This window comes from Fulmarus glacialis, unplaced genomic scaffold (assembly GCF_000690835.1).
Source record: "Fulmarus glacialis isolate BGI_N327 unplaced genomic scaffold, ASM69083v1 scaffold23837, whole genome shotgun sequence".
Classification (NCBI taxonomy): domain Eukaryota; kingdom Metazoa; phylum Chordata; class Aves; order Procellariiformes; family Procellariidae; genus Fulmarus; species Fulmarus glacialis.
The window spans coordinates 1-25,441 of NW_009221620.1; the positions used below are offsets into that span (position 1 = coordinate 1).

General features: G+C 36.8%; 1 protein-coding gene across 1 annotated transcript; it reads right to left on the reverse strand.

Moving 5' to 3' along the window:
* Nucleotides 1–4,186: 4,186 nt before the first annotated feature.
* FAM134B (family with sequence similarity 134, member B) lies at nucleotides 4,187–25,441 on the reverse strand. Its single transcript, XM_009581190.1, has 7 exons — nucleotides 25,269–25,441; nucleotides 12,820–12,946; nucleotides 10,933–11,017; nucleotides 10,221–10,358; nucleotides 9,091–9,155; nucleotides 7,808–7,934; nucleotides 4,187–4,723 (listed from the first exon to the last, which is right to left on the reverse strand). The coding sequence occupies exons 1-7, from the start codon at nucleotides 25,301–25,303 to the stop codon at nucleotides 4,212–4,214; spliced, it is 1,089 nt and encodes a 362-aa protein (XP_009579485.1). The 5' UTR covers nucleotides 25,304–25,441; the 3' UTR covers nucleotides 4,187–4,211.

A 25,441-nucleotide genomic window follows, 5' to 3' on the forward strand; every position in this document is an offset into this window, starting at 1 on the left:
CCGCCCCTGCGGTCTGCGGGAGCGCCCAGGGCGGGCCGGGCCGAAGGGGCCGCCCAGGAGCGGGGCTCTTCGCCTGCCTCCACCCCCTGCCCACCTGAAAGCCGCCCCTCCTTCAGGCCGGGCAGCCCCGGGTCTGGAAAATAACCGAGCGGGGTCAGGCCTGCGGCCCAGAGCCACGGTCAGCGTTTATTGGGCGCGAGCCCCCACCGGACCGGGAGCGGGAATCAACAGGGGAGCGGCGGCAGCGCCGCTGAAGGGGGTCCGTTTCGGGGCTGGGGGGCTTTTTTCCTGTTTTGGGGACAAATATACAATTAGATGTGATGAAAGATAAAAACTAACACATATTTATTAAATGGCTTTACAAACAATCAATATAATAATTCCATGTTTACAAAATAGTAATCAGGCTAGGTAAAGTGCTGCAAAATATTTTAAATAAAGACATTTTGTAATTTTCCAGTTTCTGTCGGTGCTGGGGGGCTTTTTTCCTGTTTTGGGAACAAATATACAATTAGATGTGATGAAAGATAAAAACTAACACATATTTATTAAATGGCTTTACAAACAATCAATATAATAATTCCATGTTTACAAAATAGTAATCAGGCTAGGTAAAGTGCTGCAAAATATTTTAAATAAAGACATTTTGTAATTTTCCAGTTTCTGGTTACCCGGATGGGTGGTGATGACAGACTGTTACGCTGCTCGTGTGCTGAGAACAGACATGGAGACGACAGGGAATTTGTTCAGAAGGTTTAAACAGTCTGGAAAAAGTGCAAAACGAACAAAAAAACAAATAAAACAAGTATTTCTTCAGATCCTACTACTCTGGGTTAACATCATTTCCCCTCCTCTGCATAGAACATTTTTTTTTTCACAAACTGGAGAATGGTAAGTGGAAGTGTAGTACAGGCTCATGGAAAAGCCCTGTGTTATGCTGGATTTGACGCACCTAAGGCGACTGATCAAATGGCAATCACTCCGTCTGTCACTCAGAGGTACTAACGCAAGGGGAAACTTTCCGAGTACAAAGAGCTGAACTGCATCCCACGGATCCTGTCCAGCAGGGATGCGTGAAGAAGCCACTGCAAGGCGAGCACTTTAACCACGCTACTGCAAAAATACACGGCATCCGCGATTTACTGCCAGGTAAGAGCACACCAGGTAACGCAGGCAGAACCGATCCCACGGCAAGGCCTGTATTACCCCATGGGCACTTGCTCACACGTCCACACTCTGTCTATGCCCTCCATGCTGACTACTGCCTTTTGACTGGAAATGGCACGCAAGCAGGCTTTCCACAGAACAAGTTTCAAAGCTACGTGCTACCTCATACTCGCTCGCCTTTCTTCCTGCCCGTGTATTCAGTTCTGGAAGATGGGAAGGTGATGACCAGTGCTCGGTAGGAAAGACGCTGTGGACCATTGTGATAGGAATTTTTAAGTAACTGCTATTTTGTGGCTGCTGCAAGAATACAGCAAAATGAAGGTTTCTTGAGGGATTTCCAACTGAAGGCAATGTGGAAGGGATCTCACAAAGGAGAGAAACGTTTTCTTTGTGTTCCGCTGTCAAACTGCTGGCAGTGGAATGTATCGTGTCCGAGCAAAGTGTTTCTTACGTGCGGTTGTTTGGGAGGGAAGAGGTAATTTCCTGCAGAAAACTAAGCATCTTTCCGCTACCTGAGGAGGAATATTAAATGTTACAGAATTACCTCCTTCCCATTACACAGTATTTAGGGGCTTGAATGTAATTAACTACCACGAGAACAGAAAAATAAAATTCTAAAGACACTCAAATAAGCAATTATGCCCCTAAACTTTAATGATTTGCTTGTTCAAGTTTTGCTTTGTTTTTCTTTCTGGAGAAAAATAAAATAAATTGAGACTTTTACTGGAGAAAAATCAATCTATTTTTCTATCTTGAAACCAGAAAATGGATCATTTACAAAAAGTCCGAGAAACTCCTCCAACTGCTTTTCCTTCTTGATCTAATCTACTATTCTAGAAGAGTGCCCCTGCATTACATACTTCTATAACCACAAGTATTCTTCATAAAACGACAATAAAGTGCATGCTGTTACAATGCCACCATTGACAGCCAGCTAGTCCGTCCCATCAATCCTCTCCAGAAGAGCCTGTGAAGGATGGCTCCCTCCCGCCCCTCCCCGTCCCCCAGCCCGTTTCTCCTCCTGGCACCAGTACTCCTGCACAAGGAAGCACACAGTTGTCTGGGTGTCCTACAAAGTTTCATCAGCAACTTGGAAGTTGTACTCTTCTAACTATATAGATTGTCCTAAACATGCAGCAAGGAAACGAGGCTTTTAACTCATCTGAGAAATTTAAATGGCCTTTAAACTGACTGATTTCCCAGCAAAAGCTTCTTTTATTTTTTCAAATGGGAAGGACAGGCTGGGGGAAGCTAAAAAGGAAACTTAACAACCAATGCTGTGGAAGTGATGCGGCCATGGTTTTTTAATAATTTCCAGAAACTCGCTTTTAATGTTAAGATGTTACAATTTCAAAAGCTGCATCTTGTGGGATCTATATCCAGCATCCACTTACTTCGTAATGGATTTGATAATGAAGGCACAGGCTCACTTTTTTACTGGTAAAGGACAGCAAACACGGTCAATATGCATTACTGACACAAAAGCACAAGCAACAATAAAGCTAGTGTCAAAAATTCTCAGCATCTTTCCTTTCACTACACTCTTTTTGGCCATCTGCCTATTTTTTCACCTCAGAAAGAAAAACAAATTAAAATGGAGTTAACTTTAAACACAGGTTTACCTACACAAATATGTTAGTGGAAGATTTTTATAATCTGTTGCTGTACTGTTTGAGGGTCCTAGATTACAGTATTCACCTCTTCAAATGCCAGCAAATGGAAAATCACTTGAGTAGTAGTAGCAGCTGACATGGTCCCTCAGCTTTGCTAATGGTTTACATCACATTAAAAAAACTAGCTTTACTTCCTCCTATTTCTTTGATTACTATTGCTTGGTATTACAATTCAATTTTGTCACAGGTGAACAAAAAAGCCCTAGAAAAAGTTAAATAAGTTACCTGCTTAAGATCCCATGCCACTCCCTGAGCATGTGTGGAGTTTAAACTGGCAAATAATTTAAACAAGTTCTTTTTTGTTTGTTTTAAATTACATGCCAGGAAGATGATTCTGAGTGTCTTCTGTAGTAAATGACCTCACCGAATACTTCTAAGTATCTTAAAAGATTCAGCTTGCAACACAACTTTTGTCGCAAGTGATGGCAGCTGTCCTGGGAAAAAAACACAACAAACCCCACAGAATCTTGAATTAAGGAAGCGGCACCTAAAAAAGCCTTTTCTTTTTTTTTTTTTTTTTTAGTTCTAACCTCTATTCCAAACAATAACTACCCTCACCTGCTCCCAAAAAGGTTGTTTGGTTTACATGATATTAACTCTTAAATATAAAAATGTGTTGGCTGACTTTACATGGGCAATACTGCCAAGGACCAGACTATCAAGGAACACCGCAGGTGGTCAGTCAAATAGCATGCCACTTTACAACTCTACAAGCCTAAAACAGCAAAAAACTTGGAAATGCATCACCATATCCAAAACAATTCAAAGGTTTTAAGTATGAAATCAAGTTCTTTGATAGTGTTGCACACATATTTAAACTAGAGTTGTGCTGGTTAATGTGTTTCATATATAGTAGATGCACTATACATAATGCTAACTGCAGGGATTCATACTTTTCGGTGTGATTGAAGGAGGTGAGATTTAGCTAATCTCATTGCAATCCTCTGATAACTTACCCTCGCTGTGTGAATCATTAATTGTATTACATGGTTGGCAACCAAGAGTAAATAAACGGCCGATGTTGAAAATTTGGCTCAGGACCCCAAAATACATGGTTGGCAAAAAGATAAAAAACACCTCTCTCCCAATTCTTTTGAACAACTGACCTCCAACACTCATCTGCAACCAAACAGTGGATAGATAATTCATTTCCATGCTATTACATCGAGGTATAACTACCAGAAACATTAAACTATCAGTATCAGCTGATATTTATCCAGTTAATTCACTCTGCATAAGGGAAATTATTACAACACATCTAAAGGGATAGTTAAAGCTTATAGCTCAGAATTTTCCTTTTTTTTTTGCATTTGATTTTTTGTGTGTGTTTTATGTTTCATTTCTTCTATGTTACCAGCTGCAATTTCCAGGTTAATGACTTCCAAGCAGATTTGAAAGGAAGCCTGAAGATTTTTTCTTTTCCTGGGATTCTGCTTCTTGGCCTTGAGAGAGTCCCAATTCTTTCTCAATCTGCTCAAGCTCAGACTGGTCAAGCAGTTCAAAATCATCAGCTTCCTCTGTGTCTGTCTCCTCGCTCAAACTGGGCACTGCACGTGAGGGAGCTTGCTGTGCGGACTGCAACTGGTCTTTGATGGCAGCAGACACCGCAGCTGCGATGACATCCCCAGCAATTCCACTCATTAAATTAAAGGTTTGGTCACTGGTCAAAGGCAAGGAGAGCCCTGCAGTGGACGGTCTCTCTTTACTCTGTCTGGAAGCATGATCCACCTTCAAATATGTTTGTTCTTTTTTTCGTTTTTGCTGGATGGGCATACCGATGCTTGAGTCATCGTCATCATTTGTTCCGGCACCATTTTCTAAAGAAGGAAATTCTGAAAGATCTCTAGCGAAAGCTTCTTCATGATCACTAGGTCGGTCAAAATCTATTACAGGATAAACAGAAGGAAACAGTGTTAGCAAACATGAAAGGCTTCCCCAAAAAAGCAGCCAAATGTAAAAATGCAATTAGTAAGTTTTCCTTTAAATACATTTATTAATCCATAGTCTAGTAGCCTTCTATAGTCTTAATGCAAAGGAGCTTTGTGTTACATCTAAAATAAAATGGTTTTGAGGTCGTAAACCTACTACCACAAGTCACCTGGCACCAACCTAACTGAGAAAGTTATTTGGGGATAGTATCTTTTTAAAATGGTATCTAGCTGTATATGAAACAAGCCACGCAAATCTTCAGCACAGCCAGTTCTTAATACACCAGCCACATAAAGTCCTAAAATTCATGTCACAACAGGTCTTTAAACAATATATATAAATCACAAATATGTAAGTGTGTATGAATGTATTACAAGTTTTTAAAACACTTGTAGAATAAAAAAGAATGTTTACATGTTTAAATAAAGATATAAAACCAATGTAAAGACTTAATTTATAACTTTTTCCTTTCTTGGCCAATGCTTGTATTAAACAGGAAACAGAAAACGGAAACTCTACAGATGACTAGGATAGGTTCACATTTTCAAAAGGATAAAAAGCAGAATGTCAACAAATAAAAGATTAGATTTTCATGACTGCTTTCATGGCATGATATTTGTTACTGTAAGTGTGTAAAATACACTGACCACAGTACATGGCCTGTGGAGGAGACCTAAATGAGCATAAGGGAATATTTTGATCTAGTATTTGAATGAGAAGGTAAAAAATCATCAGTTTGAACTTACTTTCTATGAAAACAAGCAATAGGAGCATTCATAAGGGCTAAGGAAATGAATCCTAAAAATGTCTGGTACGTCATTTTCTCCATTTTCTTTAGGAAAAACAGGCTGGGAAGATGAGGAGGAAGGGTTGTGCTGTATGCAGAGTGGTGGCTCAAATGCACTGAGCTTTGAGAAGAGATGAGCCAGTCCTCGGATGCATCCCATCTGGTCTTGCGCTTGTGTGTATGTCCCATTTGCTGAAATGCTCCGTGGGGGGAGAAGAGTGGATGTTGTTTATTTTTCACTTAGCAAGGCCTTTAATGCAGTTTCCCACATCATCCTTACAGCCAAGTTGGTGAGCAAACTGGGTAAGTGAACTGTAAGGTGGGTGGAAAATTGGTCGGACTGCCAGGCTCAAAGGGCTGTGATCAGTGATACAAGGTCTAACTGGAGGCCAGTTATTAGTGGTGTCTCTCAAAGGTACTTGTCCTGGTTTCGGCACAGGAAGCTGAAAAGTCCTTGACTAGTAAACTACTTAGCAACAACTAAAAACATCAGTGTGTTATCAACATTCTTCTCATACTGAATCCAAAACACAGCACTAAGAAGAAATTTAACCAGGACAGTACTGAAGCCACCACTGTTCAAAGTTTTTATTAATGACTTGGATGACAGGATGGAGTGCACTCTCAGCAAGTTCATGGGCGAAAGGAACTGCTGTGGGGCAGGTGTACTTGATATTCTGGAGGGCAGGTCGCCCTCAGAGGGACCTCAACAGGCTGGAGAAATGAACAGGCTGGAAAGGAACATCATGAAATTCAACAAAAGCAAATGTGAGGTCCTGCATCTGGAATGGAATAACCTGTGCAGCAGTACATGTTGGGGACAACGAGACAGAAAGCAGCTTTCAAGGAAAAGACCTGTGGGCAGCAAGTCAGTGCTATGCCCTTGCAGGAAGGCAGGCAAACCACATACTGAGCTATACTAGCAAAAACGAAGTCAGAAAGTCAATGGAAGGGATTTCCCCCCTCTATTCAGCACCTGAGAGTGCACATTTGGAGTACTTTGTCCAGTTTTGACCTCTCCAATACAAGACAGAGAATGAAAGACTGGCGTGAGTCCCCTGGAGGGTCAGCACGATTAGCAGGGGGCTGGAGAACATGACATATGAGGAGGTGCTGAGAGAATGGGCTTTGTTCGGCTTTAAGAGAAGGCAGCAAAGGGGGGATCACATAGTTGTCTTTAACTACCTAATGGGAAGGTATAGAGAAGATGGGGCCTGACTCTTCTTAAAGGTGCACAGTGGAAGGATGAGAGTAAATCAACACAAGCTGGAACATGGGAAATTTTGACTCACTATAAGGAAAATCATGAGGGTCATCAAATATTGAAAACGGCTGTCCAGGGAGGTTGCTGAATCTCTACCACTGGAGATGCTCAAAATTCAACTGGTCATAGCCCTGAGCAACTTGATCAAGTTGAACCTGCTTTGAATAGGAAGTTAGATGAGATGAATGGCTCATTCCAACTTACGATTCTGTGATCGTACAATGCTGACTGATTACAACTTGAAATATTAACAAAATAATTTAAACTATTAATTTGGCCTGTATAATGTCATCAAGTAATATCACCCTACTTGTCATTTACAGTGAACTTTTCCTAGAAGAGGGGAAATGCAAGATGAGCAGAGCAACAAATCCACAGATAAGATTACAACAAATTACCGCTGTCCTTAATCTTTATTCAGGCAAAGTGCTAACTGAAAGCTTGGTCTGTAAAAAGTAAGAACTTAAGGATCTGGTCAAGATCAAGACAAGTGCTTGAGAATCTTTTCCTAGTCTTAGTCTTCACATCTCATTCAGGCTCATTGCTGGCTGTCTTCATCAGCATTCTAGTAACCAAAACCTAGTAATACTTTCTTTAATTGGCTGTTCAGCAATTCAAAGTATTCACTTTTTCTTCCTCAGCTTTTATTTGTATAGCTCCACAAAAGCATTGGTACTAACTTAAAAGGTTTACTTGTTTAAAAGGTTTGGTGGAAGAGAGCGCTAAATCTGGCAATTATTGAATGTGTCGGTTTTACCCACCACTACCTATTTAGAGACTTACTGATGTACTTTATTATTTTTAAGATGAGGACAGCTCTTACACAAGATGTATCCAAAATTATATAAAACACTGGAATTAATTTTGAATTAATTGTAGGGGGAAAAAAAACAACCCAAAAAACTTTTGTCCTCAAATTCTCTAATCGTTTTCAGTTAACTTATATGACTGCCATTCATTGATGAAATAGATGAAGCCGTTACATACCATCAGATGTGTCTGTCTGTGGAGAATACCCCTCGGATAAGTTAAAGGTCCCATTATCGGTCCAAGATACTTCTGATACATCTGTGTCAGACACTGACAGCTCTTTGGCAACAACTGCAGGACTAACCTAAATATAAAAAATTCCCATACATGGTATTCTTATACTCAAAAAATTCACACTACAGGAAGCCAATTTTTAGATACTGAAAAAGAAGCCTCTTGCATGTCATAGCAATATAAATAATCTCCTATTTAAGCTTCAGTTGTAGAATCATGAAAATAATAGGATTATATAACACTTCGAATTGAAGCATCCCTCTTTGTAGTAACTGAAAGCTGTATAATACTAAAGACACATAGAAAATTCCAATTATTCATTCTGAAAGTAACATCCTACTGTAATGAAAACAGAATGAGCCTGCAGATACAAAATACGCATAAACGTAAAGAAATGCATAAACTTGGATCAAAAAAACCCCATTATCTGTAAGACAGTCAAAAATTAGCTAAATAAAAAAATCATTATCCTTTACAAATTTATCCAACAATATTCAGTTATGTCAGCTACAAATTTTTATCGCATGGGATGTAAGTTTATCTTTTTTCAGAATACAAAAACACCTTCAAAGCAATCACTGTCAAAGTCAGGCTGTATACACTACTGATCAAATACTGCATAAGAATTCCTAGAAAACTGTTTTGTTTTTTTTTTTTAATATCAACCAGTGTTCTGATTATAATGAAAAATCCTTTGCCGTACAGTTATTTAGAATATTAAGAGAGAAAGGAGATATTAGAGTGTTCTCATACATATCTAGGAAGATATTTATAGATAACATACTGATTTACACTATCATTGAAAATGATCAGACGAGTGATTTACACAAGGATGTGACAAATTACATAGGTTTTCTATGAATGTTTCCCTTTTATATTTTAATTTGATAAAAATTAACTGCAATTTCACTGTTGCTAATAAAAATAGCCACCTGTGCTATTCTAGTTTAATCATTCCACAGCCAATACAAAATAAACAAATTCTTGTTTAGTAGGCCAAAGAAACCATTACCTTGAAGGCCAGAAGTCACAAATGCAGTAAGTTAATTAGTATAAGCCTAAAGGTGGAGACTATGAATCACTTTTAAAGCATACTGCTTAGCTCAGGAACACAGCCTCCTGGGCAGGTTAAAGGCTTCCACAGAAAACAGAGACAGTAGTCTAGATACTTTCCATTATCTATATAGATTTTAAAAGCAAGATAGGGCTGACTGGAAAAAAGTCACCTTAGGACACAGGGCTGATATGTCTAATTCACTGTCATCTTCTGTGGTTTTTGTTTTTGCTGTTTCTGAAAGAAAAAAAATATTTTTTATCCTACTCATGACAACAGACTTTGAGGTTCAGCGTGCGTTCCCTGTCACACAGCTTGCGTAGTACAGTAAACTTTCACCTGTTGACACAGTGCACCATTTACGTCAAACGCTACTAAGGTGAGGGAAAAAAGGCTGATTGAGAGGCTAGATATTTATCAAAATATATCGTGCAGCAGCCGAAGCGGGAGAGAGATTGTTGCTCTGAAATACATTCCAACACATTTATTTACTTAGTTTCAGAAGTCTCTGTTGCTCACCATAATATAATGTTCCCTGGCAATATATATCTATCTTTTAAACTACACTGCTGGTACAATGCACAGTTGTAACATTCTGTCAAAACAGGCAGCGTAGTTATCCCAAAACTGTAGCACACACAAAAAGTAAACTAAAGAGAACATTGTTCATATAAATATTTTTCCTGACATAACTTTATTACTTAAAATCTAAAAGTTTCCAATGTTATAAAGATTTCAGGTGAGATAGGTGAGATTTTGTTTTAAACTGATTTCTCCCCTTTCTAACTAAAAACTTCAATTAATTTATAGCTACTATTCTACTGTAGTTCTTAAATGCTTATTGAGTATTTGGGGAAGAAAACAAATTCTCGTTGCTGTTGGGAGTGAAAACAAGGCGAATTTAGATACTGGAACAGAGTTCAGTCTCTTACTGAAAGTTCTGTTACGTATTCATTTTGTGTTCTTGAGCGAGCCTCTCTCTTGGATAAGTTTGCCTTGTGTAAACAGAGATAAGCATTGCATGCTTTACAGCAAGTATTTTTTTCTGAAAACCTACAAGTAGTACATCTAATCAAAGTATGAAGAGAACCATCAGTCTTGCCTTGTTTCCTTCCATGAAGTATTTTTTCTTTTTACCATACCCAGACGTCTGACGTACATTATCACTCCTTATAAAGCTAAAAATGGTAGCCAGATTCAAAGCCAACTGGCTTCACAGGACAAACCAAACTGTCTGCAAGGTGACTAAAATTTTCTCTGCATACAGAAATACATTACTTGGGACTATACGTAATTACTCACCAGATCTCTCTTTTTTCTTCTGGTTGATATACTCCACTATTCCAAAATCTAGTTTCATCAGAACAGTCTTAATTTTGTTGCACACTTTCTGTCCAAATTCATTGCACTTAAGGAAGGGACATAAAAAGGCACACAATACTGTGATAAAAATGAAAACAGAGAGAAAAATTGCATTGAAATATTGCTTTTTAAGAGGTTACTCAATAAAGATTAAACAATGCATTTGTGTAAGGTAACTACTAATTTTACCTAATGTTATTAGTTTTACATAAAAAAGCACTGTGAAATGCCCATGTCAGACAAACTATTGATGTCAAATCCAGTTTCTAGGAGCCATTCCTACTCGTTGCAGAAAACAGCATTGCATCCATATCAACTGACACCTTTTTTACTTCCAGTAAAGAACAATTTATGATCACTATAACATTTATCAGTATCTTGATTTAGTCTTACTTTGATATCTCTACCTGAGAAACACGACTATGCAACATTGTGCCAGAATCAACAAGCTGAAAAAACTTGTAAGCTGACTTCCATATGACAAAAAGCACTTGTCAGAACCTACATATATATGTATAAATGTGTATATATATGCATGTGTGTGTGTATATGTATATCTCTCTAAATAAATTAAAAAAATACTCCCATACAGAGACCAAATAATGAACAAACCACATACATAAATCATGATTGAAAAAGAGACTATACTTACGCAGGACATAGGAGAGGACAACTCCAGGAATGTAACTTCCCAAGACAGTGAAAAATGTACATACACTGCAGACTAATAGGCAAAACTGGCAAAAACATTAAAATTGGCCATTAACATTAATATTAATGTTATTTAATATTAAATATTTAGATCTTTTTGCAAAAGAAAAATGTTGCATGCTAAATGAAATCTAGAATGCAATGGAAAATGGAAGTTTTTTTTAAAAATGAGGAAATACTTAAACACTTCTTGTGCAAATAAGTATCAAACAGTTCATTTTGGCTAATTAGGATGTACCCCCTCTTCTATTATAAAAATAGGTTATTTTTATTCATTTACTGTAAAGGTTTAACAAGCTCATGGTTATTGCTAAAATTGCTAGAAATTACTTCACCTTCATTACAGAAAAAAAGACTAAACAGTTGATATGCAGAAAAAAACCTCAAATCACTACTTGAAGTATTACAATACATACTTGCTGCATGCTTAAAAAAGCAAAAAATTCTTCCAATGAGTACAGTTCCCTCCCCTGTTGTGTTGCTTCGAGAAACTGTTCTCTCTCATATGCTGGCAAGCATTCTCTTGATGCTTGTTGGCTACTCTAGCATCCCCGGAACGACAATACTGAGCTGAATTTCCAACATAAAACTTGAGATTCAGCCTCTGCTGTGACTGAGACATATAGTGCATCTTTCACAACTGCGCAATTTTGAGTACAGAATTGATCTGTTGGAAGTTTACAGAAAGCATCCATTTGCCTTGGAAGTTGAATTGCAATAAAATGGTTAATTCAAAGAAATTTTGTGCACAGCATCAGTGCCTAATTTGCTTATAATTGTAACAGTAAAATAATGACATGGCTCAGAGAATGAGGTCAGGAAAAAGAAAGGAAAACATGCTGTCAAAATTAGCTTTTCTAAATCAGGATTAGATATATTTTAACATACAGTTACTGTGTCATGTTACTACATGACAAAATCACGGGACTGCATATACTGATACCACATTTCTTATCTCAATATACACCTACTTCTTTTAAATATAACTTTATTATCCTAAACACATAATTTCTTTTTGTATAATGTATACATCTTTGAAATTTATTTCATCCTGTTGCTCATATGTATTTTCAGTCTAAACTCCTAATATTTGAGTGTGGTACTACATACCTCCAATTTGCTAATTCTGAAGGGGCTGTTTCCAGGAAAGATTTTGAGGCAAAGTTAACTGAGATCAAGAGAGGGGAAAAAACGTCCTAATCTCCTTTGAAATTTTTATAATTAGCAATACAAGTATAAAAATGAAATCTACTATTGCCATGATATACTTCTAAATTATTTATATTTTTCTTTGGAAAAGAAAAATGCGTCACTTTCGGCTAGAACGACATAATAATCTTCTTCCTAGTAGAAAGAAGAAACATTACTCTTGCTTGCCTATTCATGAACTGGGTTCTCCAGCTCAGTCCTTCCAATAAAAAAACCCTGAACAATTGTATCTGTATAGAAGAAAAATTATCACAATAAAATAGGAAGGATTCTCTTCTATCATATAATACTTGTGCAGCTATTTCTGAAATCTAAAATTATTTGGAACAAATGTGTATGTTTAGGAACTGTGTACTTTTCCTGCTTTTTCAAGTTTTTATTAAATTGTGATGTTTTAAATTTCCTTTCCATTGAATGACTGGTGAGGTTCCAGCAGCTGTAAGGGGAGGGACTGTACTGTGAGCAGCTTTGCTCACTGATGACCTAGTTGTGTTCTGCCCAGGAGGAACTTAGCAGAAACTCAAAACTGAATGTATCATAATGTGTATTTTATTTTCCAGGTGTTCGGTTTTTTAAAATCTATGTCACCAAACTGTTAATCTTACTTGGGAGTGCTTACCTTGCCAGGGTTTTGTTCCTTGAAGTGGGACATTTCTTGAAGAAATACAAATAAATTCATCAGTGTTTCTGAAATGCACTGATTTATTCTGGGTCTGTAGTCTTGCCTGGAATGGATGACTTTCCAGCTGAGTAAAACAAACAAAAATACCCAACAAATTTGGTTATAGCTCATATGGAAGTTGAAACTGGTTGAAAACGTTTGAAGCCTTATCAACTTCCAAGCCAATCATGTTGTAAAGCTATAGCCTCCAGTGATCAAATGGCTGCTGCTATGCTAGAGATACCTGTGCTCATTTCTACATATTTTATATTGGGCTAATTCCATCTTTTTTAATCAAATAAATTCTGTTCAATAGTAGCAATTCTTAGTCCATACAAGCAATTACAGAAGAAATTACTGCTTATTTATTCTGGCCATATGAAAAACCTGAGTTCAAGGCACAGTTGTAATCTAAATTAAGCAACTGAACCCCAAACTTGTTTCTTAATATTAATTTTTTTTTTTTTAAAATATACCACAGTACTTTTCATTGCCACAGGATGGCCATACATACTAACACATTTAATTTCATGCATATAATCCTTGTGCTTTTTCTTTTCTATTTTTTGTTTTGTTCTGCAAACTACAGAGATTGTTATCCAACTTAGAAAAAAAGAAATTGCTCTTGAAGTCTTGAGGTTTACATTAATTTCCTTACTGAATTTTTATTTTTCTATCAGATTGAAAGGACTGTTTCTAAACAGCTTATTACTGTTCAGTCCTTTTAATAAAATAAAAAGAAACTGTACTGATGAATTTGCTCAAAAACACGAGAAGGCATATGCATCTGATTTGGGGTTGATCAGTTTAGACAGTACCTAGTTTAAATTATCACATCATATACCTTTTTGTAGAGTAGACAAAGCATCTACAATAAAGATGTTTTATGAAACAACAAAAGAAAGGAAAAACACAGACAGGCCAGTCAATATCAGATCAAACTGGTACAAAGTATGGACGTACCACCATGCAAATATTCAGAATACGAAGTAAATTCTGCACCAGTTTTACAAAGTTATCTTTCACATAATTTACTGCTCAGTACAAACTCTTTTGATCAGAGTGAATGCAAGTAAGCCACAAACAATCCCACAGTCATTTTACTCTGATACATAAGCCATTAAATGTCCAAAACATCACTGCATTAAAATAAAGTTTTGTCATAGGCGGATCAAATTACACGATAAATCAAAAACTACATTACGAAAAAAAAGAATGTACAAGCATTGGTGTGCAGCAGTAAGGACATACACATAAACTGTCATATCAAACTGCCAACTCAGATTTCCACATAATTACTCTATTTAGATACTAAAACACCACAAGGCCCTGTTAACCTTTCTTCTTGTTATTCAGAATGCAAATGCCATCTGATAGTTCCCCGGGACAATTTAAATTTTAGCAAGCATCAGTAAGTGACTGATGAGATTTTTGCTATTTAAACTTCACCCTGTATGAATTTGGTGCTCAAAAGTAACATTTAAACATTTGCTTTAATATTAGGAATACTAAGAGATGAATTTTTTTTTTTTGTAGTGAACATAAGACAAACAAAAAAATCATCTATCATCACTTGTAAAAATACCTGCAGCGATTAAAAACTTCCACGTTAATATTACCCTTGTTCAACAACAGATTGCTTAGTCATTTTTATTGGCATATATTGTAAATGTTAAAAGCCATCATGAACATTTGGACTTTTCTCAGTTGAAAGCTGGTTAGTAGGTTGCTTTTGTGTACCTTTTCTACTGAGGACACAGGCAAAACCTACCTTTGCTGTATTGTATTTTATTAGACATGATTTAATGTTAATTCTTACTAATAAGGCACCATTACGTTTTAGGATACGAGCTTGATAATGTCTCTCATTTCCTGATATAAGGACAGCCATGAAGATTTTAAAGTTTTTGAACATATGTTTGTATTTTTGTGAGCCACTGGCAATATCGATGCACATGTACAACAGCCCTGATGTCCACAGGCTATCAAGACTCCTGGCTCAGGTCTTACTTTGGAGTTTTATTCCCCTAAGTGTCAGACATAATGGCGCATACTTAAAATTAGAGTACTGCTTTTTAATTTGCTTAACACCTAACATTTTTCAAAACAGATGTGGATCCCTATATAGCAAATTTAACCCTACCAAAATAGGCTTTTTCAGTCTATAAAGCAAAAGCGTACAGTAATGTTTTTATATGGGCATGAGTTCACACCCTGCTTCCACCAAGAACTGCACTTGCAGATCTTACTAGCAAAAGCAACTGTTTACTTAAGACAGCCCAAGGAGATAATGGTTGAAGGAAAATGGATTTGAATTCTGGAAATGACTTTCTTGAAGGTTACACGTATAATTGCACTGGACTACTAGAGAGATATTGATTTTTCCTAAAAAGATAAGCTTCTGACTTGCTTCTCGTTGTAGGGCTGGGGCTATATGTGATACTGCACTGAAAGAGAAGTGATCTCTCACATGGCAGCATGCAAGATATACTAACACAGCACTGAAGGGATGGTTATTAAAAGGGTCAGTGGCCTAAATTAGGCAGAAGCTTTGATCAATGAATCTTGATAGCAAGTAAAATAATGTAGTCCACACTCTTTATTACATTATAACATCGAACGAAAGGAAAAGTTTGGGATTACGTTATTACCTCAGATTTCTGGTCACGGATTAATAACAAAACTAGGCAAAGGATAAGTAACTCTATACACAAATGTCTATTTCACTTTATTTTCCAACTAAAAAAAAATTTCTGTTCATAAATCTTCAGTTGTATAATCCAAAAGATATGTTACTTCTCTTTCACAAACTATGATAAAAAGAGAAAGCGAACTCTGAATTTCAAACCCAATGTGTCAGCAAAAAGAACACCAAATTTAAATTCTCCTTAAAATCTTTAACTAACATTTCAGTCAAACCCCAGACAACATGTCTGACATCCAATTCAGCAAGGCCTAAAGCTACTTTTTCTTACAATTATAAATTCTTGCTCTCATTTCTCTTAAACACACAGGATAAGAGGATTTTGGGCTTATGTTGAATTGTACACTTTGGTCCAACTGCTGCCCACATTTAAATTTGTGAATTTTTACATACTTATATCTAAGCCAGGAATAAGTCTTCTTCTCCCACCTACATGATACCTGGTTTTACTCCACATCGGAATGTTACGTACCTTCTTCTCTGTTGCACTGCAGACATATTGATTACTTGGAAGCAGCTTCCCTAACATAAATAGAGATAAACCACCTTCTCCTATTTTTAGATACTTGGTCTGAGCAGCTTCATTTTTGTAAAAAAGTCAGGAATAATTTCGTCCAAAAATGTCTCTTTACACACATGGAGAAACTTCATCTTTCTCTATACCTGTATTTAACTACCGTACAGCAACTTCGCCACGAGGTGGTGACACAGCAACATCAGTATTGGAGCAAGGTTTGGGAGCCATTTCATACAGAACATAAATAGCATGCACAGGGGATTCATGTTCAAACTGTTGTATGCATAGTGGAGCGCAGAACATGACTTAAAGAAAAACTAGTATTTCAACCACCGTGTAAAACTGATTAAAGTTCAAAACCGAAACTGTTGCCCTATTCCTGACTTCATTATATTATGTATTATAGTATAGTATTTATAGTGTGGAGTAGTGTGATTTCCTCTTACATTACAAATATTCAGGGTGAGGGGTTCTTTTCCCCCCTTCAGGAAAAAAGCATAAACAATTTAGAATAGTATACTTGAAATTCATAGGATGAGAGTCTCATGTCTGACTAGGTAACTTTTGTAAGACAGAGAAAATGCAACATATTTTCCAGCCATGCATGGCACCGCATGCAGGTATTTGCCTCTGACAGAGGATGTAAATAAAACCATTAAATAACTCATGAAGAACACTGCAGGAACCCAGCTGGAGGGATTAGCGATGTTACACAGAACTTTTTGTCTGCCTCCCATCCACAATAACGATTTCAATTTCCATCCTCTCTGAAAATTAGCAGCTTGAGAAAAGTACTATACAAGGGTTTTGTCTTATGAGAACTGCAATTTTTATGGATAGGCTACTCTCCTTAAAGAAACATTGCTTCCAGCTTTTGTAAACCATTCTGCAGCATTAATAATATGTATTTTAAGAGTTGCTTGTTTATTCCAGTGTTGAAAACTACTATTATGACAGTATTCTGAATTACAAAATCCTTTTACAGACTTTAGTCCTATCCTTACTTAAAATGTTGACAATGAAAGCAGAACTTGGTGGAAGCACAAAGAGAGAAAACGGATAGGCCTGATGCCTACTATCCAAACAGAGGTTTGAAATACATAAGGACAATTATAGATAGTTGGCTTACTAACTTGAAGTTGATTGCAAAAACAGGGAGGGGCGGGGAAGGGGGGAGATGAAAGCATAAACTACAATAATGATGCAAACTATTTTCATACACGCTAACCACCAATATAAATACAATATAGATTAAAGAGAAGGAGCTACAACAAGGCATACTGGGATAACAAACAACAATTCAAAACAAACATGCAAATTATGCAGAAAATGGCAGATTTGCAGGGAAAGCTCTCTGGAATTGCTTCTCTTGGTTGTTAATAATGCTTTCTTTTGCCAAGTTTAAAAGATACTGAAAGTATGAGCTTCAGTGCAGATAATTTTGACTATTTTGAACTCTTAGTCTGATCTTAGGCAACTAGAAGCGTCAGAAAGTCAGCTTGCTGATCTTCAGTGTGACAATCAGGTGCACGTGCTGCCTCTTCTTGTTCATGCCTCCCAACAAGTGCCAGCCCTGGTAACATCTGTCCCTCCTGTCCCTTCTCCCCAGAGCCCACTTGAGCAGCAGTGTCACCCAGAGGCCAGAGGGTTGGAACCAGGGGGCAGCAACAGGGGGAGCGAGAAAGGAAGGAGGTACAATGTGCAAAGATAGAGAGGTTATGTCATGCCCTTGTGGAAACAGAGATTAACATTAAACTTGCATTAGATCAAAACCTGACAAACACATAACGATGCATACTCCAGACAAATTCATTTTTCAATGATCACATTTAAAGACAAAAAGGAAAAAAAGAAGATACGTGAAGTGATGCAGATGATGAACATGGAGTCCATGACATCAGTCAACCAAGAACATAAAAAACTACTCCAGCATATTATTAGTGGAGTTACGTACAGTACCTTCATAAATGACTTAAACATGAACCCTACACTTCCTGCCAAAACAGCTTTTGGGACTCCTGTCAAGGTGCTCCTTTGGTGATATAAGCAGCCAACTCTCTCTGAACACCTTCAAAGGTTTCTGTGCATGATTTAGAAACAATAAAATTTTATGCTCCCATCACTTACACTGAGTTTGATATAAAGTACTACACTTCTATTCTAAAACTACTGTCAATAAGATTGAAGATATTCAGAGAGAAAATTAATTACTCATATCCTTCTGACTACCCACTGCATCACTTCTAAAACTGAGCAAATGTGTAAACTGTTACTTAGTAGCTGCAAAAAAACCACCAAAACGACGCCCTCCCGCCCCAGATGCTTCAATCCATCACAGTCTCAAACTCTGGCCAGAAGAGTCTGTGGCATTACATTCTCTAAAAATGACTGATGGTGTCATGCTCTCATTTTGTATCTAGACATCTGTTCAAGCAAAGCCCCGTCACATTTCTCTCAGAAAGGTCAGTAGTTCTCATGTTACTGGTTTAAAGATCTCTTCGTGATGTGCTGGATTTTTTTTAAATTATGTGTACACAGTTTTATATGTATCTTCACGTAGATACGCTACTCAGAACTGCAGCAGTGACAAAGTACACCATGATGTGGTGGATCTGAAGGATTGCACCTACATAAACAAAGAGTTAGTAATTATAGAGCTTCTAAACCTTCTTGATTTCCCAACTGTAACCACACACGCTTGAAACCTGTGCAGACTCTGTAATTTTAAGGGTAACTTAGAATGTCTTAGTCAAGGTGGAAAAGCTGAAAATTACTTTCCCAAAGAGATGTAAATCAAAATATAGGTAATATGGCTATTTTTCAGTCTTTTAAAAAGTAGTATCAAGAACTTACAGAATGATGCAGCTCTAAGGGATGTGGATATCTAAGGACAAACCTCATGGGCAACCAGGAGTTAAGCATGAAACCTGACCAAATGAAATAAAGTGTGTAAACTGTTAGCAAAATCCAATCAAGCAGGTTTACCTTTTCAGAGCTTTCACAGGTCTCTCCTGTGAGGAAAGGAATCACCACAGTGCAGAAGGCAGTGATTATAATGATGCAGTTACCCTTCTTTGAAATAAACATTTTATACCTGAAGACCTATGCCAAAAAAATACATTTTAAAATTTGTCTTCTAAATTATTCAGGTACAGAGATAATGGATATAAAATAGTATTTAGATTTTAAAAGTTTGTGAAAACATTTTAAATGTTTTTTCACACTTACATTTCAGGTGACCACATACCCAAAATGAAAATAACCAACCCTCTCTCTCTCCAAAATACAAAATAGTGTAAAAAAACACATTTTACAGTTAAGTGTAAAGTATTAAAGTACCAATGGCAAAACCTCTAAAATCCACTATTGAACTCTGTGGTAGAAAACAAGGCAATATTGATAAGCCTTATTGTAATACAATGTAACAAATATGTGAATGTTATGTGCACTACGTTGAAATACATAATAGCAAGCACCACTGAACTCACAGCATAGCATCTTAATGACCTACACGGCTAATTTAAAAGGTGATTATGTAGAATTGTGCTTTATCCTGTGCCACTTTTGGATCCTATGCAATCATTAAGTATACTAAAATAATTATGTTTGTGTCATGTGGCTATGACCAACTCAACAAGGCTTGCAATTTAAATGAATCACTGGGGCACCATGTAAAATCCTGCTTGCTTCAAAGAGTTCCACAAAAGGATGCTGTATCACTGAAAGAACGAGGAACACGGGAAGCATCCACAAATACAGTCTGTTCTCAAACTTCAGGGAGAATCTTCCTCTGCAACCTTTTTGCTACAAACTCTACAAAGCTTTTCTAATAGAAATCTCTCCAGCTTGTAGCTATCCATATGCACTTTATTTCCCATTGCTAATCTATAGGCGCTGCACAGCTTTAGGCTTTCACCAGTATGTAATACTGTGGCAAACATCCTTTAACGGATCACATTTGACATCCCTTCAATGTTAAGACCTGGTCACACTTCGAATCTCTAAGATTTACAAAGTTAGACAGACTTTGTTTTTAAATTGAAGCTGGAGAATGTAGTTATCAACCTTAAAGAGTAACTAACAACATTTCCCAATCCAAAAATCTCCTTTAATTATCATCTCTCCTGTAGTTCAAATACATAATTTCTAAGAACTAAATGAATTCTGTTAATACTGTGCAACATCGCTTCTCAAGCTTTTAAAGGGTTTTCTTTCTGACCTCATCTATCTTCATCTGACACTTCAGTTTTGTGCTTTTTATTAACAGTGAGTCAGTCCAATTTGCTGTTACCGTTTTTTTCAGGGGAATGTGTGCAATAAAAAGCTGAAAAAAGATCTTATTTCACAGCTTTCAGTAACATGCATGCCCCTTTTATTTCTTGACCAAGAATATTCTTCGGTAATATTACTGTACAAGAAATATGTTTAAATCACCAGCATTTGATGAGGCTGGATGTGTTTTTCTCAATGGGCTGCACAGCAGACTGGTCAGGCCATGTGACTTTCAACAAAACATAATATACGCAACATTTCATACCTGACTTTATACGATTCTCACACAGTATGTTAAATTAAAGTCATAATGGTATTTTCTTCTCTTCAACTGCTAAACAGTATCAATCCCATAAATGAAGGTGTTTTTTTTCCTTACATTACTAGTCAAGAACAAACTTTTCTGAAAATGAAAGCAATCCTGTTGTTATAAAAATACACTCAAGTGTTCTGCAAAGGAATAGGGGAACTCATCTTGTCCTACAGGTTGCTTAAAAGAAAGACCCATTACTACCAGGATTTTATTTTGGAGGAGATGCATTCACCTCTTCTATTCAAGTATAACATCAGTCACCTTATAAAGTCTCAGTAAGGAGCTGTATTGTCTTTCTTTAGCTGATCAGATACAAACTGGTTAACTACAACTTTTTTGAAAGTGATTCCAGTACACAAGATCCTCAACACAGCAGATTGTATTAAATGTTGTCACTTTTTGCTGAATGTCCAGCTACAATAAACAAAATATATTCCAACTAAATTTGGGGCATTACATTGTCCAACTCCTCTAGACAGACTCTTCTCAGCAAACTGACAGGTCAGCTCTCACGGGAAACCTTTCCTTTGACCCGTGCTACTCTTGTCCAGCTCTCCTGAGAAGAGCAACAGTTACTCCAGTTCGAGGTCATTCAAAATGTGAAATGTGATCTGATAGTCAAGTGCTATTAATCCAAACTCATGACTTAGTCAATAAGCGTAGATTTTTTAAACGTCTCTTTGCATGAAAATTGAGTCTTTCAGTGCCACATAAATACTATTACAGAGTTGCTTTCTGTTTAGCAAAGACTATAATGCTATTACTGCATGCTGTTGTTTTTTACCAAGACAGTACAAGGGCTGGGATCTTCCAGGTCAACTTTCCACTTGTAATAGAAACTGGTGATGAAAAAGAGACATTTTTATTGTGCTATTTTTGTTCAGAAAAGTAAGGAAGTCTTGTTTCTATCAACAGGAGCATAAAGTTCTGTTTGCAGAACTTTAAACAGCTCTGCCCAACTGTTGAAAGCAATTCTTTCACGTTTGTTTTTCTCCTGCAAAAACATCTCTTTTAACCCTTTTTCACAAACTCAATTCATTTTCTTCCTTCAGCCTCCACATTCTTCAGCTGGGATACTCCTAGTTCAAGGCCTCTCAAAGTCAAACAGCTAGGAAAGATGAGCTGAGCGTTCCTTGAGTTGCAGAGCAGCTGCACAAAAAAGGAAAATTGCATTTTCAAGTGCCAGACAAAGAATACTTTTAACCTGCAAAAACATGAAAATAACTTTTTGTGTAATACTACAAGGCGGCTTTAACTCTTTCTGTGCAGAAGTTCATTCTGACTCTTTTCAATGGGTTTTAATGTATTTTGTATGAGCAGGTGATCATTTATTTTGATGCATTACTGCATTACTGAGAGTTCCTTGCATGAGCTAACCACCCGTTACCTACATTTGTGCACTGAATTCAATCATAAAAGGAAATAAAATACTTTCCACTTTATTAACTAATACTAGCAAAAGAAACAAATATTCTTATATAATTACAAATCAACATGCTTTGAATAATTAAATAACATGCAGATTTGAATTTAAACTGGATCTCCATTTTTCTAAGTCCAGGCACATACTGAGAAAAGGTCAGGTACTAGAAGATTGTAGTTCAAAAACAACTGGTTCAAAATAAGGTAGCTTTCTCTCCCATTTTTATTTAAGTCATAAAAGGTTCCTGGCTAACAGTTTTGTACACCACCTGTTTCAAGAATAAGCAGATGACGGCGATCAGAACATTTTATCAGACATTGTTCTGATAGAGGAAGTCACACGTCAGCATTTCTTTGAAGCACCTACAGGCAGGTGCTTCCACCACTTCAGGACCGATTATTCAATTTTTTTTTTTAAATAAATTATACCACCTTACATCAAAACTATAGGGGACCTGATGATAAAGAATTACTGGGGGGAAATATCATCCTTATGCTAAACTGTTTTCAATCTTCGACCTTTGACCACATCTTTCCTTACCGTTCTTGATCTGCTACTGCCCAGGATCATATGACAAAACAAAACAGAAGATATGAGCGGATACCTAATCTTCACAACTCTTAGCTTTTTTACTAGCCTCACGAAGAAGTATTTGTGCATATGTTCCTTTGTTTATTATATATTTAAATTCACGTATGACTAACAGATTATTGACCAATGCCACATCTTTAGCTATGATGTTATAATGTTCATGAAATACACTTGTGACGCAATATTACGTATTTTCTGAAGTAGGACATGAACTCGAGAGGGAGAGGATGAAAGAAGTATTTGGTTGCCCCTGAGAAGGAGCTACAAGGAGTGAAGTGCGCTGAAACCAATCAGCGAACAAAGCTCATTCTACAGCCCATTCTACAGCTCATTCTACCACTGCCCTCCTTTTTTAAGTATATAAAGCAGTAGCTTTGATTCAGTGTGCCGCCCAAATTACCCCATTATCTGTGCATTTACATTACTGTATCTTCTTTTGCAGTTCTAAAATGAATTGCTCCAGTACAGTTCCCATATTGCTTCAGTATAGTTCCCATAGCTCCTCCTTCTATTCCCTCCTATTTAACTTGGACCAAAATATTCTGACCTCCACCAAATCTCATTAGCACTTCCGTAGGAATGTTCTCCAGTTATATCCTGTTTGTTACCACCAAGGCAAAAAGGCAAATTAATTCCAGAAAAAACCTGGAACCTTTTGATTAAACTATTTTCTCAAACCTTTTTGCTCAATAGCAAAGACACCAAAGGATGAGGAACTAGCATCAGGGCCAGTTAATTTAATCGTAGTTTCAGAAACTATAAATGGGGAGAGCAGGCCCTATTATCGTGCTTTTTCAGGTTACTGCTTTAGAAACGTTCATCCTTTTTGTTAAAAAAACCCAAACCAAACCAAACAACTTTTGATTCATAAAAAAAGAAGGCTTAGAGGCTTAGGCCTTCTATTACTTCTATTTAACTGCCAAGGCTTGTTACACGTCTTTGTAGAGAAATAATTGTAAACAAAGGAAGTTAGATATTACAAAGCTTGTATGTTTTGCATACCAGTTGCATCCTTTTACATATTGGTAAACACCGCTTTTTTTTTTTCCCCCAAATCAGAATTTTGAAGTAATTTTTTTTTTTTCAAAATTATTTTTCTTCTCAGCTGGTAAGATTTTCTCCCATCTTGATTAAAAGAAAAAACCCAACACAACACATTTTCAAGGAAGGACATGATGCATATTCTTTATAAAATTGATTCAAAAGAAAAGAAGAAAGGTGATTATGATCTGAAACCTCTTTTTTTAATGTCATGCATATTGCTGTTTTCCTGTATTGAAAAATATACAATTTAACAAATTGGAGATCCAGCTAAACATTTTTTCATAAATAGCAATTAACACTTTGGTGGATATCAGTAATGAGTCAATATTTCCTTAAAAGAAAAGAAAAAAATGCTACCTACTACTACAATTACTTTTAATCTATGTCATATATAGGGCACAACTTAGATCCCTGCGAACGGAAATGTGTAGGTGACCCCACCCTCGAAGAGACCCAATTATGCCACTGGGGATCCATTCACCCACACTCATCCAATTAGATGACCATGCCTGAATATACTGATCTACAACAGACAACCAGAAATGTCTTCTGTATTTCATCCATCTTACAACACATTCACATACATATTGGAAAAACATCCACATAAATGTTCAAATTTAAATCTAACTAGAAGAAATCAAATCCAAAGCCATAATGAAATACTCACTTCTGATTCTTGTAATTTCTTAAATTAGCCTCTATATTCTGGCATTTTGTTAACTAACTTTAAAAAAAAAAAAAAGAGTCTATTTCCACATACATGACAATTTTTTTTTGCAATATCAAATATTTCATTAACACCATTTTAGAGCCAACATTTTGATTAGCATCAAGTCAGTAAAAATCGCAACTATGGAAAGACCATGTGGACTTTCAGAAACCTAGATTATAAACTCTGTCACAGCCAAACATCAATAACATCTACTTTTAAAATACCTATTTTAAAATCTGTCTATTTAGCTAAATTTAATTAATGCATTTATTTCATAGGAATGTGCTGGATCATATTTGAGAAAATAGTATTTGTTAAATTGTTACTAAGTTTTAGATCCAACTATTTTCTTCTTGTCCTAACCGTTGGTTTTATAAGCTAATTAAGATAAAAGTTAAACTTCAGAAAGACAGGCATGCCTCAAACGAACACAGTGCCCTATCTCATAGTAATGAGTTACAGTTCTGTCAGTAACACAGCTCCAACTAAACTATTTGGTCTCTGACATTTTGAGGCTTGTAAGTTGTCCCATGGTTGGGAAAAGTGACTAGGTAGAAACCACCCGGTATTTTCCTCCCTTCAGCGTTAGTTTAAGAAATACATCAGAGCTGTACAATTTAACCTCTATGCAGACATTAAGATCTAATACTCCTCTCCTAAGAAGCCTTAGGTTAGCATTAGAGGCAAAACCCTCAAGAATTAGATGATCTGTCACAACGTAGAGAAAAGTGATCTTAGGCTGAGAACTCAGGAGCGCACACAGATTAATTACACAAAGCCTCGGTCCGTACTGCACTGCACAAGAAGGCCATCAGAATCAACGTACAGTACCTTTCATCTTGTCCCAGATCCTCACTGTCTGGCATTTCAGATGTAAAAAGGAATTATCTCTCTCTCTCTCTACCAATCTAGATAATCCAGGCAACGATCTTCTAGTCTGTTTTGTGTGTTAGAAGTGACAACCAGGGCACCTGTCCTGTTTGTTGCCGAGAAGAGCGCTCCTT

Excerpts from the sequence above, each read along its gene's own strand:
- FAM134B (XM_009581190.1), bottom strand. The coding sequence starts at position 25,303 with ATGCCAGACAGTGAGGATCTGGGACAAGATGAAAG. Across the intron at positions 11,018-12,819 it reads AGGAACAAAACCCTGGCAAG|TTTTGCCTATTAGTCTGCAG; the intron begins GTAAGCACTCCC and ends TGTTTTTGCCAG. Across the intron at positions 10,359-10,932 it reads TGTCCTCTCCTATGTCCTGC|TATTGTGTGCCTTTTTATGT; the intron begins GTAAGTATAGTC and ends TTTTTATCACAG.